At 43.6% G+C, this 18,038-nt stretch overlaps 1 protein-coding gene across 1 annotated transcript in view; it reads left to right on the top strand.

Moving 5' to 3' along the window:
- Positions 1-18,038, top strand: part of LOC138649691 (AP-1 complex subunit mu-1) — an 88,627-nt gene that overhangs the window by 35,392 nt on the left and 35,197 nt on the right. The window contains exon 6 of the mRNA XM_069740315.1: positions 17,547-17,673. Coding sequence (XP_069596416.1) covers positions 17,547-17,673 — 127 coding nt within the window. The remainder of the gene's footprint in view (positions 1-17,546; positions 17,674-18,038) is intronic.

Here is an 18,038-nt window from a genome sequence, read left to right as displayed (position 1 = left end):
AAGTGACAGCAAAAAGTACAGCCAAGAAGCAACGAAGATTGGTGGTGGTGGGAGACTCACTACTGAGAGGCACAGAAGCAGCCATCTGCAGACCGGACATAACTGCAAGAGAAGTATGCTGCCTTCCAGGTGCGATGATCAAGGATGTGACCGATAGGATACCAAAGCTCTTCAGCTCCAAGGACGTCCACCCATTTCTTCTGATACATGTTGGCACCAGTGACATGGCAAGGAAGGACCTACCGACAATCTGCAAAGACTTTGAAGAGTTGGGGAAGAAAGTAAAGGAACTGGATGCACAGGTAGTTTTTTCTTCTATCCTTCCAGTAGACGGGCATGACACCAGGAGATGGAACAGGATCCTTGATGCAAACAACTGGCTAAGACGATGGTGCAGACAACAAGGATTCGGATTCCTGGACCACGGTGTGAATTACTTGTACGATGGACTCCTCGCCAGAGACGGACTACACCTCAACAAACTTGGGAAACACACATTCGCCAGAAGACTCGCTACACTCATCAGGAGGGCGTTAAACTAGAAGAAGAGGGGACGGGAAGAAAAACTTGAACAAAGAAGACCCAGGAAAACATACTCAGAAGGGAGGTAAGAACATTTCTAAAACAATCCACAGCGAGGATATTGGAACAAAACAAAATCCTCTAAACTGCATGCTCGCAAACGCCAGAAGCCTGACAAACAAGATGGAAGAACTAGAAGCAGAAATATCTACAGGTATCTTTGACATAGTGGGAATAACCGAGACATGGTTAGATGAAAGCTATGACTGGGCAGTTAACTTACAGGGTTACAGTCTGTTTAGAAAGGATCATAAAAATCGGAGAGGAGGAGGGGTTTGTCTCTATGTAAAGTCTTGTCTAAAGTCCACTTTAAGGGAGGATATTAGCGAAGGAAATGAGGATGTCGAGTCCATATGGGTCGAAATTCATGGAGGGAAAAATGGTATCAAAATTCTCATTGGGGTCTGTTACAAACCCCCAAATATAACAGAAACCATGGAAAGTCTACTTCTAAAGCAGATAAATGAAGCTGCAACCCATAATGAGGTCCTGGTTATGGGGGACTTTAACTACCCGGATATTAACTGGGAAACAGAAACCTGTGAAACCCATAAAGGCAACAGGTTTCTGCTAATAACCAAGAAAAATTATCTTTCACAATTGGTGCAGAATCCAACCAGAGGAGCAGCACTTTTAGACCTAATACTATCTAATAGACCTGACAGAATAACAAATCTGCAGGTGGTCGGGCATCTTGGAAATAGCGACCACAATATTGTGCAGTTTCACCTGTCTTTCACTAGGGGGACTTGTCAGGGAGTCACAAAAACATTGAACTTTAGGAAGGCAAAGTTTGACCAGCTTAGAGATGCCCTTAATCTGGTAGACTGGGACAATATCCTCAGAAATAATAATGCAGATAATAAATGGGAAATGTTTAAGAACATCCTAAATAGGCACTGTAAGCGGTTTATACCTTGTGGGAATAAAAGGACTAGAAATAGGAAAAACCCAATGTGGCTAAACAAAGAAGTAAGACAGGCAATTAACAGTAAAAAGAAAGCATTTGCACTACTAAAGCAGAATGGCACCATTGAAGCTCTAAAAAACTATAGGGAGAAAAATACTTTATCTAAAAAACTAATTAAAGCTGCCAAAAAGGAAACAGAGAAGCACATTGCTAAGGAGAGTAAAACTAATCCCAAACTGTTCTTCAACTATATCAATAGTAAAAGAATAAAAACTGAAAATGTAGGCCCCTTAAAAAATAGTGAGGAAAGAATGGTTGTAGATGACGAGGAAAAAGCTAACATATTAAACACCTTCTTCTCCACGGTATTCACGGTGGAAAATGAAATGCTAGGTGAAATCCCAAGAAACAATGAAAACCCTATATTAAGGGTCACCAATCTAACCCAAGAAGAGGTGCGAAACCGGCTAAATAAGATTAAAATAGATAAATCTCCGGGTCCGGATGGCATACACCCACGAGTACTAAGAGAACTAAGTAATGTAATAGATAAACCATTATTTCTTATTTTTAGGGACTCTATAGCGACAGGGTCTGTTCTGCAGGACTGGCGCATAGCAAATGTGGTGCCAATATTCAAAAAGGGCTCTAAAAGTGAACCTGGAAATTATAGGCCAGTAAGTCTAACCTCTATTGTTGGTAAAATATTTGAAGGGTTTCTGAGGGATGTTATTCTGGATTATCTCAATGAGAATAACTGTTTAACTCCATATCAGCATGGGTTTATGAGAAATCGCTCCTGTCAAACCAATCTAATCAGTTTTTATGAAGAGGTAAGCTATAGGCTGGACCACGGTGAGTCATTGGACGTGGTATATCTCGATTTTTCCAAAGCGTTTGATACCGTGCCGCACAAGAGGTTGGTACACAAAATGAGAATGCTTGGTCTGGGGGAAAATGTGTGTAAATGGGTTAGTAACTGGCTAAGTGATAGAAAGCAGAGGGTGGTTATAAATGGTATAGTCTCTAACTGGGTCGCTGTGACCAGTGGGGTACCGCAGGGGTCAGTATTGGGGCCTGTTCTCTTCAACATATTCATTAATGATCTGGTAGAAGGTTTACACAGTAAAATATCGATATTTGCAGATGATACAACACTATGTAAAGCAGTTAATACAAGAGAAGATAGTATTCTGCTACAGATGGATCTGGATAAGTTGGAAACTTGGGCTGAAAGGTGGCAGATGAGGTTTAACAATGATAAATGTAAGGTTATACACATGGGAAGAAGGAATCAATATCACCATTACACACTGAATGGGAAACCACTGGGTAAATCTGACAGGGAGAAGGACTTGGGGATCCTAATTAATGATAAACTTACCTGGAGCAGCCAGTGCCAGGCAGCAGCTGCCAAGGCAAACAGGATCATGGGGTGCATTAAAAGAGGTCTGGATACACATGATGAGAGCATTATACTGCCTCTGTACAAATCCCTAGTTAGACCGCACATGGAGTACTGTGTCCAGTTTTGGGCACCGGTGCTCAGGAAGGATATAATGGAACTAGAGAGAGTACAAAGGAGGGCAACAAAATTAATAAAGGGGATGGGAGAACTACAATACCCAGATAGATTAGTGAAATTAGGATTATTTAGTCTAGAAAAAAGACGACTGAGGGGCGATCTAATAACCATGTATAAGTATATAAGGGGACAATACAAATATCTCGCTGAGGATCTGTTTATACCAAGGAAGGTGACGGGCACAAGGGGGCATTCTTTGCGTCTGGAGGAGAGAAGGTTTTTCCACCAACATAGAAGAGGATTCTTTACTGTTAGGGCAGTGAGAATCTGGAATTGCTTGCCTGAGGAGGTGGTGATGGCGAACTCAGTCGAGGGGTTCAAGAGAGGCCTGGATGTCTTCCTGGAGCAGAACAATATTGTATCATACAATGATTAGGTTCTGTAGAAGGACGTAGATCTGGGGATTTATTATGATGGAATATAGGCTGAACTGGATGGACAAATGTCTTTTTTCGGCCTTACTAACTATGTTACTATGTTACTATGTTTTTCAAGCTGCTGTCATTCTCCTGCAATGAGTGCTTTTGTCTTACACAGTGTACAGCTTGTTTCCATGGAGATTGACCACCAGACCCTGGCAATAGCTACCTTCCTCGAGAGGAGTTGTCATCCCAGCCACCTATCTCCAGCACATTGATTTATGTACAAGAGTTGGCTGCTTCTCTCCCATCCCCCTCTCTGTCATCACCTGACAAGCTGTTCTTGCCAGTCCTGTGTAATCACTATCACTTGGGCGCTTCCGTGCATCCTTGGTGTGGCCTATGTCTTGGTTCAGTGTTATACCGTCTTATTTGCATATTAAAAACCAGTACCTTTTCTTGATAGATGATTTGCTCCTTTGATGGGAGTATATGTTGTCTAAAATCAGTTTGCGTATCTCTGTTGGCTACACTTTTGGGTGCATTGAGCAGTGGTTGTAGACTGCCAGAATCCAGGAGTTAGAACGTACCTGCAGCCATATTGTGTGTGTTCCTGCACAGACACTTGGAGCGGATCGGTGTGCAAGTGCAGACAAGCTGACTGGTTTTATATAGTGTACACTCTTACAACGGGGCGCTGTCAATCAAGACAAGGAGCTGGCTTTATTATGGATATAGGAGGGTGCACTGAAGCACCCTCATTTGTATATTAATGGATCTTTCAGAAAATACTAAGTTAAGCTGTATCTCACTGATAAATTTTTTATAGGGGCTGCTTCCTATATACCAGTGTTTATGCAGTATAATTGGCATTTTGAGGGTGAGAGACTCCCTCTTAAAATATTATGTTAAATATTGTAGAGGTTGCATGATTCTGTTCCATGTCTCCCCTCCGTGCCTTTATATTGCTGTTAAGAACTGCTGTAACTGAGCGTCATTGACTTTCCGTCAACTAAGAATGATTACCAGCTTTGCATACTTGGATAACGTTCTGTGTGTGATGGGTGTACTAAGCTCAGTTGGAATCTTGGGTAATGGAGCCGGAATTTGCAGACTGGGGGGAACAGATGTATGTGTCCTTTGTAAATGGTTTTTCGCTAATGATTAGCTTGGCTGATGACTAAGGCTATGTTCACACTTTGTTTTTGCGGCGTTTTTTCCCCGCAGGCTAAACCTGTTCTCGGCAGTAAAGAGGCCACTTACAAAAAGCAGTTTTTTGCTGCGTTTTTGTGGTCTCTTGTGCACGCTGAAAGTTTAGTGCCCTTCAAAAAAAATAAAAAGCCTGATTTTAACTTCTATTGGTTTTCACAGCAAAAACTGATAGTGCGTACCCACTGTGTGGATCTCAGCAAGCTGCAGTGCTTGCCAACAATGTTACTGGGCTGGAGAACCCCTTTAGAGAAGGTATAAGGGACTTGGGCACACTCCTGACTGATTCTGAGAGAAGAGGGACCGTCATACCCTTCCACCACTATATTTTGGATTTTAATATACATTAATGGTGGTATTGTAGCTGAGTGCTGGCTAATATATTTTTGTGATGCAAATGGGAGTGTTCAAGAATATATCAACCATAGAAGAGGGATGCAGCTGCATGTTTGGCAGTATAGAGACAACTAAACGGCATCCAGTAAATATTATCCATGGATCCCATTTATGTTAAGGGGACCTATGCCCAAAATTCCAAGCCCATCATGCTTTTGTATCTCTCCATGCCCTATGTCTATTTAAAATGAAGATAATTTTTAAAGCAGATCTGTCACCAGTTTTTACAATCCAATCTGCAAACATTATTACATAGATATCTTGGCATGAGTAGACTGGAGTATTTACTTTGAAAATAATGTGTAACTTTATAATGAGTTCAAGAGTATTCAGCCTTCAGCCAGCCAGATTGGCAGCTGCAGCTTGTACTGAGCAATATGAGATCTCAGCAGCAGGGAGGAACAGTCAGAAAAGCTAGGTGGGCATTATACACCCATTATGACAAATTTAGAAAATCAGCATACCAGCCTAATTGGGTTTAAGAGATCTGTACAATAACGCAAGCATTTTATATTGTGACATTTGATGAAAGAACTGCTATAAGGCCATGTTCACACATTCAGTATTTGGTCAGTATTTTACACCAGCATTTGTAAGGCAAAACCAGTAGTGGGTGATAAATACAGAAGTGGTGACGTGTTTCTATTATACTTTCCTCTGATTATTCCTCTCCTGGTTTTTGGCTTACAAATGCTGGTGTAAAATACTGACCAAATACTGCTAGTGTGAATGTGAGCTAAGAGTTATGCTATGTATGTAAAGTTGTACCTTGTGTCACTTCTCTTGTACTAGTCCTCATTACACTGTGTATGGGAGCCCTTTTATAGTTCACTAGCTGAAGAGCCCAGCGTTGCCTGGGCATAGTAAACTAGCTATTGAACCCGTTCTACGCCCGGGTGGCGAGCATTTATATTGGTATATGGTCTCCATCCTGGTATGTGCTGCTCCATCCTGCGCCCCCATCCTGTCATGTGCTGCTCCCATCCTGCGCCCCCGTTCTGTCATGTGCTGCTCCCATCCTGCGCCCCCGTTCTGTCATGTGCTGCTCCCATCCTGCGCCTCCATTCTGTCATTTGCTGCTCCCATCCTGTCATTTGCTGCTTCCATCCTGCACCCGTTCTGTCATGTGCTGCTCCCATCCTGCGCCTCCATTCTGTCATTTGCTGCTCCCATCCTGTCATTTGCTGCTCCCATCCTGCACCCGTTCTGTCATGTGCTGCTCCCATCCTGCGCCTCCATTCTGTCATTTGCTGCTCCCATCCTGTCATTTGCTGCTCCCATCCTGCACCCATTCTGTCATGTGCTGCTCCCATCCTGCGCCTCCATTCTGTCATTTGCTGCTCCCATCCTGTCATTTGCTGCTCCCATCCTGCACCCGTTCTGTCATTTGCTGCTCCCATCCTGCGTCCCCGTTCTGTCATTTGCTGCTGCCATCCTGCGCCCGTTCTGTCATGTGCTGCTGCCATCCTGCGCCCGTTCTGTCATGTGCTGCTGCCATCCTGCACCCATTCTGTCATGTGCTGCTCCCATCCTGCGCCTCCATTCTGTCATTTGCTGCTCCCATCCTGTCATTTGCTGCTCCCATCCTGCACCCGTTCTGTCATTTGCTGCTCCCATCCTGCGTCCCCGTTCTGTCATTTGCTGCTGCCATCCTGCGCCCGTTCTGTCATGTGCTGCTGCCATCCTGCGCCCGTTCTGTCATGTCTGCTGCCATCCTGCGCCCGTTCTGTCATGTGCTGCGGCCATCCTGCGCCCGTTCTGACATGTGCTGCTGCCATCCTGCGCCCGTTCTGTCATGTGCTGCTGCCATCCTGCGCCCGTTCTGTCATGTGCTGCGGCCATCCTGCGCCCGTTCTGACATGTGCTGCTGCCATCCTGCGCCCGTTCTGTCATGTGCTGCTGCCATCCTGCGCCCGTTCTGTCATGTGCTGCGGCCATCCTGCGCCCGTTCTGTCTTGTGCTGCGGCTATCCTGCGCCCGTTCTGTCATGTGCTGCGGCCATCCTGCGGCCGTTCTGTCATGTGCTGCGGCCATCCTGCGGCCGTTCTGTCATGTGCTGCGGCCATCCTGAGCCCGTTCTGTCATGTGCTGCTGCCATCCTGCGCCCGTTCTGTCATGTGCTGCTGCCATCCTGCGCCCGTTCTGTCATGTGCTGCTGCCATCCTGCGCCCGTTCTGTCATGTGCTGCGGCCATCCTGAGCCCGTTCTGTCATGTGCTGCGGCCATCCTGCGCCCGTTCTGTCATGTGCTGCGGCCATCCTGCGGCCGTTCTGACATGTGCTGCTGCCATCCTGCGCCCGTTCTGTCATGTGCTGCGGCCATCCTGAGCCCGTTCTGTCATGTGCTGCTGCCATCCTGCGCCCGTTTTGTCATGTGCTGCTGCCATCCTGCGCCCGTTCTGTCATGTGCTGCGGCCATCCTGAGCCCGTTCTGTCATGTGCTGCGGCCATCCTGCGCCCGTTCTGTCATGTGCTGCGGCCATCCTGCGGCCGTTCTGACATGTGCTGCGGCCATCCTGCGGCCGTTCTGTCATGTGCTGCTGCCATCCTGCGCCCGTTCTGTCATGTGCTGCTCCCATCCTGCGCCACCATTGTATTATATGCCCCCCGCTCCAGTGTGTATGCCCCCGAATGCTGCTGCCATATAAAAAAAAAAAAAATACCATACTCACCTATCGTCCGGCTCCACTGCAGGTATGTCTTCAAGAAAATGGCGCCGGAAAGCGGGGACTGCGCAGGCGCCGATTCCGGCAGCAGGAATCGGCGCCTGCGCAGTCCGCGCTTTCCGGCGCCATTTTCTTGAAGACACACCTGCAGTGGAGCCGGAGTGTGTCTTCAAGAAAATGGCGCCGGAAAGCGCGGACTGCGCAGGCGCCGATTCCGGCAGCAGGAATCGGCGCCTGCGCAGTCCGCGCCCTCCGGAGCCGGGAGCAGAGGAGCCGGGAGACGGAGCCGCAAGCAGCGCTGGAACCGGGAAAGGTGAGTATACTTACCCTCCCTCCTGGCGGTCCCTGACTCTCCGGTGGAGATCGCGGTATGCGTTCAGTGCTTACGCATACCGCGATCTCCCGGGAGCGTCGCTCTGTAAGGCCCAGACTGCGCCGGCGCTTGCGCAGTCTATAGAGGCTTCGGACAGAGTGACGCTCCCAGCGTTATATTATAGATATCTGTGGTTAGTTATATTACCTCACTTCTTTTATTTTCCCATCACATCTTTCATTTCCCCCCTCACATCTCTCATTTTCCCCCTCACTCCTCTCATTCCCCCCTAACACTTGTCATTTCGACCTCACATCTGTCATTTTCCGATCACTCCACTATTTTCCCTCACTCCTCTCATTTTGCACTCACACCTTTTCATTTTCACCTCACACCTCTCATTTTCCCCTCAGTATATACATGTTTGTCATCTCCGTTATATATAGTATACACCTGTATGTCATCTCCTGTATATAGTGTGTGTATGTATATATGTATATATACATATATATACATATATATATATATATATATATACATATACAGTTAGGTCCATATATATTTGGACAGACACAACATTTTTCTAATTTTGGTTATAGACATTACCACAATGAATTTTAAACAAAACAATTCAGATGCAGTTGAAGTTCAGACTTTCAGCTTTCATTTGAGGGTATCCACATTAAAATTGGATGAAGGGTTTAGGAGTTTCAGCTCCTTAACATGTGCCACCCTGTTTTTAAAGGGACCAAAAGTAAGTGGACAATTGACTCCAAGGCTATTTCATGGACAGGTGTGGGCAATCCCTTCATTATGTCATTCTTAATTAAGCAGATAAAAGACCTGGAGTTGATTTGAGGTGTGGTGCTTGCATTTGGAAGTTTTTGATTTGAAGTAAACATTCGGTCAAAGGAGCTCTCCATGCAGGTGAAACATGCCATCCTTAAGGCCTCTTTCACACTTCAGTTATTTGGCGTCAGTCTAAAACCGCCATTTTCCTCAAATAACGGATCCGTCATTTTTTTTGACGGATCCGTTATTTTCCCATAGACTTGCATTAGTGACGGATTGTGACGGATGGTCGTCCGTTCCATCCGCCATGTGACGGATCCGTCGAAATTTGGCGGACGTTTTCTGAAAATAGACGGACATTGGAACGTTTTTTGTCAACGCCGAAATGGCGGATCGCGACGGATCCGTCGCATCCGCCATTCCATAGAATGGGCGCCTATGGGCGACGGATCCGCCGCAACCGTTTTTTCGGCGGATCCGTCGCCCCAATCCGTTTTTTCAATTGCGCATGCTCCAAAAAGTAGATACTTCTCCCAGACAACCCCCAAGTAACGGATCCGTCAAAAAAACGGATCCGTTAGAACAGTTTTCGCAACAATTGTGACGGATCCGTCAATCCGTCACTATGTCGGTAGTGACTGACGCCAAAAGACTGAAGTGTGAAAGAAGCCTAAGCTGCAAAAACAGAAAAAACCAATCCAAGAAATTGCTACAATATTAGGAGTGGCAAAATCTACAGTTTGGTACATCCTGAGAAAGAAAGAAAGCACTGGTGAACTCATCAATGCAAAAAGACCTGGGCGCCCTCGGAAGACAACAGTGGTGGATGATCGCAGAATAATCTCCATGGTGAAGAGAAACCCCTTCACAACAACCAACCAAGTGAACAACACTCTCCAAGAGGTCGGCGTATCAATATCCAAATCTACCATAAAGAGAAGACTGCATGAAAGTAACTACAGAGAGTTCACTGCACGGTGCAAGTCACTCATAAGCATCAAGAATAGAAAGGCTAGACTGGACTTTGCTAAAATCATCTAAAAAAGCCAGCACAGTTCTGGAAGAACATTCTTTGGACAGATGAAACCAAGATCAACCTCTACCAGAATGATGGAAAGAGAAAAGTATGGTGAAGGCGTGGTACAGCTCATGATCCAAAGCATACCACCATCTGTAAAACACGACGGAGGCAGTGTGATGGCTTGGGCATGCATAGCTGCCAGTGGCACTGGGTCGCTAGGGTTTATTAATGATGTGACACAGGGCAGAAGCAGCCAAATGAATTCTGAGGTATTCAGAGACGTACTGTGTGCTCAGATCCAGCCCAATGCAGCCAAACTGATTGGTCGTCGTTTCATACTACGGATGGACAATGACCCATAAAGCAAAAGCAACCCAGGAGTTTATTAAAGCAAAGAAGTGGAATATTCTAGAATGGCCAAGTCGTGTCACCTGATCTCAACCCAATTTAGCATGCATTTCACTTGTTACAGACTAAACTTCAGACAGAAAGGCCCACAAACAAACAGCAACTGAAAACCACCGCAGTGAAGGGCTGGCAGAGCATCAAAAAGGAGGAAACACAGCGTCTGGTGATGTCCATGAGTTCAACACTTCAGGCAGTCATTGCCAACAAAGGGTTTTCAACCAAGTACTAAAAATGAACATTTTATTTAAAATTATTGAATCTGTTCAATTACTTTTGGTCTCTTTACAAACAGGGTGGCACATGTTAAGGAGCTGAAACTCCTAAAACCTTCATCCAATTTTAATGTGGATACCCTCAAATGAAAGCTGAAAGTCTGAACTTCAACTGCATCTGAATTGTTTTGTTTAAAATTCATTGTGGTAATGTCTATAACCAAAATTAGAAAAATGTTGTCTCTGTCCAAATATATATGAACCTAACTGTGTAATATATATATATATATATATATATATATATATATATATATATATATATATATATATATATATATATATATATATATATATATATATATAGTGCCTACAAGTAGTATGCAACCCCCTGCAGGTTTAATAAGATGCAAATAAGTTAGAGCCTGCAAACTTCAAACAAGAGCAGGATTTATTAACAGATGCATAAATCTTACAAACCAAAAAGTTTTGTTGCTCAGTTAAATTTTTATAAATTTTAAACATAAAAGTGTGGGTCAATTATTATTCAACCCCTAGGTTTAATATTTTGTGGAATAACCTTTGTTTGCAATTACAGCTAATAATCGTCTTTTATAAGATCTGATCAGGCCGGCACAGGTCTCTGGAGTTATCTTGGCCCACTCCTCCATGCAGATCTTCTCCAAGTTATCTAGGTTCTTTGGGTGTCTCATGTGGACTTTAATCTTGAGCTCCTTCCACAAGTTTTCAATTGGGTTAAGGTCAGGAGACTGCAACACCTTGATTTTTTGCCTCTTGAACCAGGCCTTGGTTTTCTTGGCTGTGTGCTTTGGGTCGTTGTCTTGTTGGAAGATGAAATGACGACCCATCTTAAGATCCTTGATGGAGGAGCGGAGGTTCTTGGCCAAAATCTCCAGGTAGGCCGTGCTATCCATCTTCCCATGGATGCGGACCAGATGGCCAGGCCCCTTGGCTGAGAAACAGCCCCACAGCATGATGCTGCCACCACCATGCTTGACTGTAGGGATGGTATTCTTGGGGTCGTATGCAGTGCCATCCAGTCTCCAAACGTCACGTGTGTGGTTGGCACCAAAGATCTCGATCTTGGTCTCATCAGACCAGAGAACCTTGAACCAGTCAGTCTCAGAGTCCTCCAAGTGATCATGAGCAAACTGTAGACGAGCCTTGACATGACGCTTTGAAAGTAAAGGTACCTTACGGGCTCGTCTGGAACGGAGACCATTGCGGTGGAGTACGTTACTTATGGTATTGACTGAAACCAATGTCCCCACTGCCATGAGATCTTCCCGGAGCTCCTTCCTTGTTGTCCTCGGGTTAGCCTTGACTCTTCGGACAAGCCTGGCCTCGGCACGGGAGGAAACTTTCAAAGGCTGTCCAGGCCGTGGAAGGCTAACAGTAGTTCCATAAGCCTTCCACTTCCAGATGATGCTCCCAACAGTGGAGACAGGTAGGCCCAACTTCTTGGAAAGGGTTTTGTACCCCTTGCCAGCCTTGTGACCCTCCACGATCTTGTCTCTGATGGCCTTGGAATGCTCCTTTGTCTTTCCCATGTTGACCATTTATGAGTGTTGTTCACAAGTTTGGGGAGGGTCTTAAATAGTCAGAAAAGGCTGGAAAAAGAGATAATTAATCCAAACATGTGAAGCTCATTGTTCTTTGTGCCTGAACTGCTTCTTAATACTTTAGGGGAACCAAACAGAATTCTGGTGGGTTGAGGGGTTGAAGAATAAATTACCCTCTGAAAAGACTTTTCACAATTTAAAAAAAAAATAAACAAAGAAATAACATTCTTTTTTGCTGCAGTGCATTTCACACTTCCAGGCTGATCTACAGTCCAAATGTCACAATGCCAAGTTAATTTAAAATTTGTAAACCTGCTAAATCTGCAGGGGGTTGAATACTACTATACTACTTGTAGGCACTGTATATATATATATATATATATATATATATATATATATATATATATATATATATATATATATATATATATATATCCAAATGATCCAAAGCACACCGCCAGGGCAACGAAGGAGTGGCTTCGTAAGAAGCATTTCAAGGTCCTGGAGTGGCCTAGCCAGTCTCCAGATTTCAACCCTATAGAAAACCTTTGGAGGGAGTTGAAAGTCCGTGTTGCCAAGCGAAAAGCCAAAAACATCACTGCTCTAGAGGAGATCTGCATGGAGGAATGGGCCAACATACCAACAACAGTGTGTGGCAACCTTGTGAAGACTTACAGAAAACGTTTGACCTCTGTCATTGCCAACAAAGGATATATTACAAAGTATTGAGATGAAATTTTGTTTCTGACCAAATACTTATTTTCCACCATAATATGCAAAAAAAAATGTTAAAAAAACAGACAATGTGATTTTCTGGATTTTTTTTTCTCAGTTTGTCTCCCATAGTTGAGGTCTACCTATGATGTAAATTACAGACGCCTCTCATCTTTTTAAGTGGTGGAACTTGCACTATTGCTGACTGACTAAATACTTTTTTGCCCCACTGTATGTATATATATATATATATATATATATATATATATATATATATATATATATATATATATATATATATATATATATATACACATACACCTGTCATCTCCCCTGTATGTAGTATATACCTGTATGTCATCTCCCCTGTAAATAGTATATACCTACTGTATGTCATCTCCTCCTGTTAATTGTATATACCTGCTGTATGTCATCTCCTCCTGTAAATTGTATATACCTGTATGTCATCTCTTCTGTATATAGTATATTAGTATATACCTATATGTCATCTCCTCTTTTATATAGTATATACCGTATGTCATCTCCTCCTGTATATAGTATATACCTGTCATCTCCTGTATATAATAATAATAATAATTTTATTTATATAGCGCCAACATATTCCGCAGCGCTTTACAAATTATAGAGGGGACTTGTACAGACAATAGACATTACAGCATAACAGAAATACAGTTCAAAACAGATACCAGGAGGAGTGAGGGCCCTGCTCGCAAGCTTACAAACTATGAGGAAAAGGGGAGACACGAGAGGTGGATGGTAACAATTGCTTTAGTTATTCGGACCAGCTATAGAGTAAGGCTCAGGTGTTCATGTAAAGCTGCATGAACCAGTTACCTGCCTAAGTATGTAGCAGTACAGACACAGAGGGCTAATACTGCATAAAGTGTATGAGAACATGATGCGAGGAACCTTTTTTTTTTTTTTTTTTTTTTATTATAAATAGGCCACACAGGGATCGTTAGGTTAATGCATTGAGGCGGTAGGCCAGTCTGAACAAATGAGTTTTTAGGGCACGCTTAAAACTGTGGGGATTGGGGATTAATCGTATTAACCTAGGTAGTGCATTCCAAAGAATCGGCGCAGCACGTGTAAAGTCTTGGAGACGGGAGTGGGAGGTTCTGATTATTGAGGATGCTAACCTGAGGTCATTAGCGGAGCGGAGGGCACGGGTAGGGTGGTAGACTGATACCAGGGAGGAGATGTAGGGTGGTGCTGAGCCATGGAGTGCTTTGTGGATGAGGGTAGTAGTTTTGTACTGGATTCTGGAGTGGATGGGTAGCCAGTGTAATGACTGGCACAGGGTAGAGGCATCGGTGTAACGGTTGGTGAGGAATATGATCCTGGCTGCAGCATTCAGGACAGATTGGAGCGGGGAGAGTTTTGCAAGAAGGAGACCGATTAGTAGAGAGTTACAATAGTCCAGACGAGAATGAATAAGTGAAACAGTCAGAGTTTTTGCAGAGTCGAAAGTAAGAAAAGGGCGAATTCTAGAAATGTTTTTGAGATGCAGGTAAGAAGAGCGAGCCAGTGATCGGATGTAGGGGGTGAATGAAAGGTCAGAATCAAGGATGACCCCAAGGCAGCGGGCATGTTGCTTTGGAGTAATGGTGGAACCGCACACGGAGATGGCAATGTCAGGCAAAGGTAGGTTAGTAGAGGGAGAGAACACGAGGAGTTCAGTTTTTGACAGGTTTAGTTTCAGATAGAGGGAGGACATGATGTTAGAGACAGCGGTAAGACAATCACTGGTGTTTTCTAAAAAGGTCGGTGTGATATCGGGAGCAGAAGTGTATAATTGGGTGTCGTCAGCATAGAGATGGTACTGGAAACCAAATCTACTGATTGTTTGTCCAATAGGGGCAGTATACAACGAGAAGAGTAGGGGGCCTAGGACTGATCCTTGAGGAACCCCAACAGTAAGGGATAAGTATATATCTGTCTCATCTCCTCCTGTATATAGTATATACCTGTGTCATCTCCCCTGTATATAGTATGTACGTGTGTCATCTCCCCTGTATATAGTATATACCTGTGTCATATCCCCTGTATATAGTATGTACTTGTAGGTCATCTCCTCCTGTATATAGTATATACCTGTGTCCTCTCCCCTGTATATAGTATGTACCTGTATGTCATCTCCTCCTGTATATAGTATATACCTGTGTCATCTCCTATTTTATATAGTATATACCTGTATGTCATCTCCTGTATATAGTATATACGTGTGTCATCTCCTCCTCTATATAGTATATACTTGTATGTCATCTCCTGTATATACCTGTGTCATCTCCTCCTGTATATAGTATGTACGTGTGTCATCTCCTCCTGTATATAGTATGTACCTGTGTGTCATCTCCTCCTGTATATAGTATGTACCTGGGTCATCTCCTGTATATAGTATATACCTGTCATCTCCTGTATATAGTATATATGTGTGTCATGTCCTCCTGTATATATCTGTGCCATCTCCCCTGTATATAGTATATACCTGCTGTATGTCATCTCCTCCTGTATATACCCATGTGTCATCTCCTCTTTTTTTTTATATAGTATATACCTGTCATCTCCTCCTGTATATAGTATATACCTGTGTCATCTCCTCCTGTATATAGTATATACCTGTATGTCATCTCCTCCTCTATATACCTGTATGTCATCTCCTCCTGTATATAGTATGTACCTGTCATCTCCCCTGTATATAGTATATACCTGTCATCTCCTCCTGTATATAGTATATACCTGTATGTCATCTCCTCCTCTATACTGTATGTCATCTCCTCCTGTATATAGTATGTACCTGTGTCATCTCCCCTGTATATAGTATGTACCTGTATGTCATCTCCTCCTGTATATAGTATATACCTGTATGTCATTTCCTCCTATATATAGTATATACCTGTCATCTCCTCCTGTATATAGTATATACCGGTTATCTCCTCCTGTATATAGTTTATACCTGTGTCATCTCCTCTATATACCTGTTTTCATCTCCTCCTTTATATAGTACATACCTGTGTCATCTCCTCCTGTATATACAGTAGTATATATCTGTATGTCATCTCCTCCTGTATTAGACCGCATTCACACGTTATTTGGTCAGTATTTTTACCTCGGTATTTGTAAGCTAAATTGGCAACCAACAGGAAGCCCTCCACCCTGGCAGTATATATTAGCTCACACATACACATAATAGACAGGTCATGTGACTGACAGCTGCCGTATTTCCTATATGGTACATTTGTTGCTCTTGTAGTTTGTCTGCTTATTAATCAGATTTTTATTTTTGAAGGATAATACCAGACTTGTGTGTGTTTTAGGGCGAGTTTCATGTGTCAAGTTGTGTGTGTTGAGTTGCATGTGGCGACATGCATGTAGCGACTTTTGTGAGATGAGTTTTGTGTGGCGATATGCGTGTAGCAACTTTTTGTGTGTCAAGTTGCATGTGACAGGTTAGTGTAGCTAGTTGTGTGCAGCAAGTTTTGCGCGTGGCGAGTTTTGTGTATGGTGCTTTTTTGTGCAAGTTTTGTGTGAGGCAACTTTTGCATGTGTTGCAACTTTTGTGCATGTGGCAATTTTTTCGTGTGTGCAAGTTTTGCGTGTGGCGAGTTTTCCATGAGGTGAGTTTTGCACGTGTGGCGAGTTTTGCGTGAGCCTAGTTTTGCGCGTGGCGAGTTTTGAGCGGTGACTTTTGTGTTTCGACTTTTATGTGGCGAGGTTGGTGTGTGGTGAAATGTGTGCTGAGGGTGATATGTGTTCAAGCACGTGGTAGTGTGTGGCGCATTTTGTGTGTTCATATCCCCTTGTGTGGTGAGTATCCCATGTCCGGGCCCCACCTTAGCAACTGTACGGTATATACTCTTTGGCGCCATCGCTCTCACTCTGTAAGTCCCCCTTGTTCACATCTGGCAGCTGTCAATTTGCCTCCAACACTTTTCCTTTCACTTTTTCCCCATTATGTAGATAGGGGCAAAATTGTTTGGTGAATTGGAACGCGCGGGGGTTAAAATTTCGCCTCACAACATAGCCTATGACGCTCTCGGGGTCCAGATGTGTGACTGTGCAAAATTTTGTGGCTGTAGCTGCGACGGTGCAGAGATGCCAATCCCGGACATACACGCACGCACGCACACACACACACACACATTCAGCTTTATATATTAGATTGAAGCCATGTCATGTGGCCCAGTGTTATAAAGGGTTAGCTCTGTGCAGCCACATACTTGTGATGACACTTGGCTTTTAACTCTGGTTCATAGATAATGAGGATTACTGGGTAATCGCAATTCTGTAAAGCACAAATTGAACAGTTAACATCATGCACAGATCTGGAATAGTGGCAGACAGAGTACTTACGTTGCCACTTTATGGACATAAGCCCACAGCATGAAATGAGTGCCACATTACAGATCCGATCTAGTTTTTACTGCTGATGGCTCTCGTCTGTAATGGGGACAACGTAAGTACTAGATTGGATGTACGATGTGGCACTTATGTTGTTACATTACCAACATGGGCTCACAGTGGGCGGTGAGTGCCACCTTACAGATCGTACATAGTGCCTGCTGTGTTTGCACATCCATATTGTCGCAATGTGAGTGCCGCATTGCAGATCCAATCTACATAGATCTGTAAAACAGTGCATGCAAAATGCTGAAGTGTTATTGAAGTGGACTATAAACATGTATATATTTTTTTTATTTTCAAAACCGCAATTTTTCCTGTGGTTTTTTTTTTTTTTTCTTCTGCTCATGAGAAATCTAAAATGTCCTTTTATTTTAGGTGAGTGCCAATGGAAATGTGCTGCGAAGTGAGATCGTTGGGTCCATAAAAATGAGAGTCTTTCTATCCGGAATGCCTGAACTGCGCCTTGGGTTGAATGACAAAGTTCTCTTTGAAAATACAGGACGTAAGAAAGCTATTTACTTGTACATTTTCCGGCTTTTATAGAAATGTAAATTGTATGTTTTATCTGCCCAGTATCCTAAACCAATATATAATAAGAATGGGACACAGGGCTTCAAGCTTCTGCAATAGGCTTACTTCTTTAACGCTTTGGCTCCAATTCATCATTGCATTTGCTTTTTTTTTTTTTTTTTTAATTTGCCCTCGATTTATTTCTTTATTTGCTCCCTTTTTGAAGTCCATTTTACATGCTCGCCTGTTTTATGTTCTGCTTTGTGGGCAAAGTTTAGTGATTCCAGATCTTTTCACCTGATTCATCAATTGCGACTTTTTAAAAAGTCGCACAATTTTGCACAATTTCACCCCCGC

The sequence above is a fragment of the Ranitomeya imitator genome, chromosome 1, assembly GCF_032444005.1.
Source record: "Ranitomeya imitator isolate aRanImi1 chromosome 1, aRanImi1.pri, whole genome shotgun sequence".
NCBI classification, from domain to species: Eukaryota; Metazoa; Chordata; class Amphibia; order Anura; family Dendrobatidae; genus Ranitomeya; species Ranitomeya imitator.
Note: the sequence above shows the minus strand (reverse complement) of the source record. Positions and strands in the feature narration are given on the sequence as shown.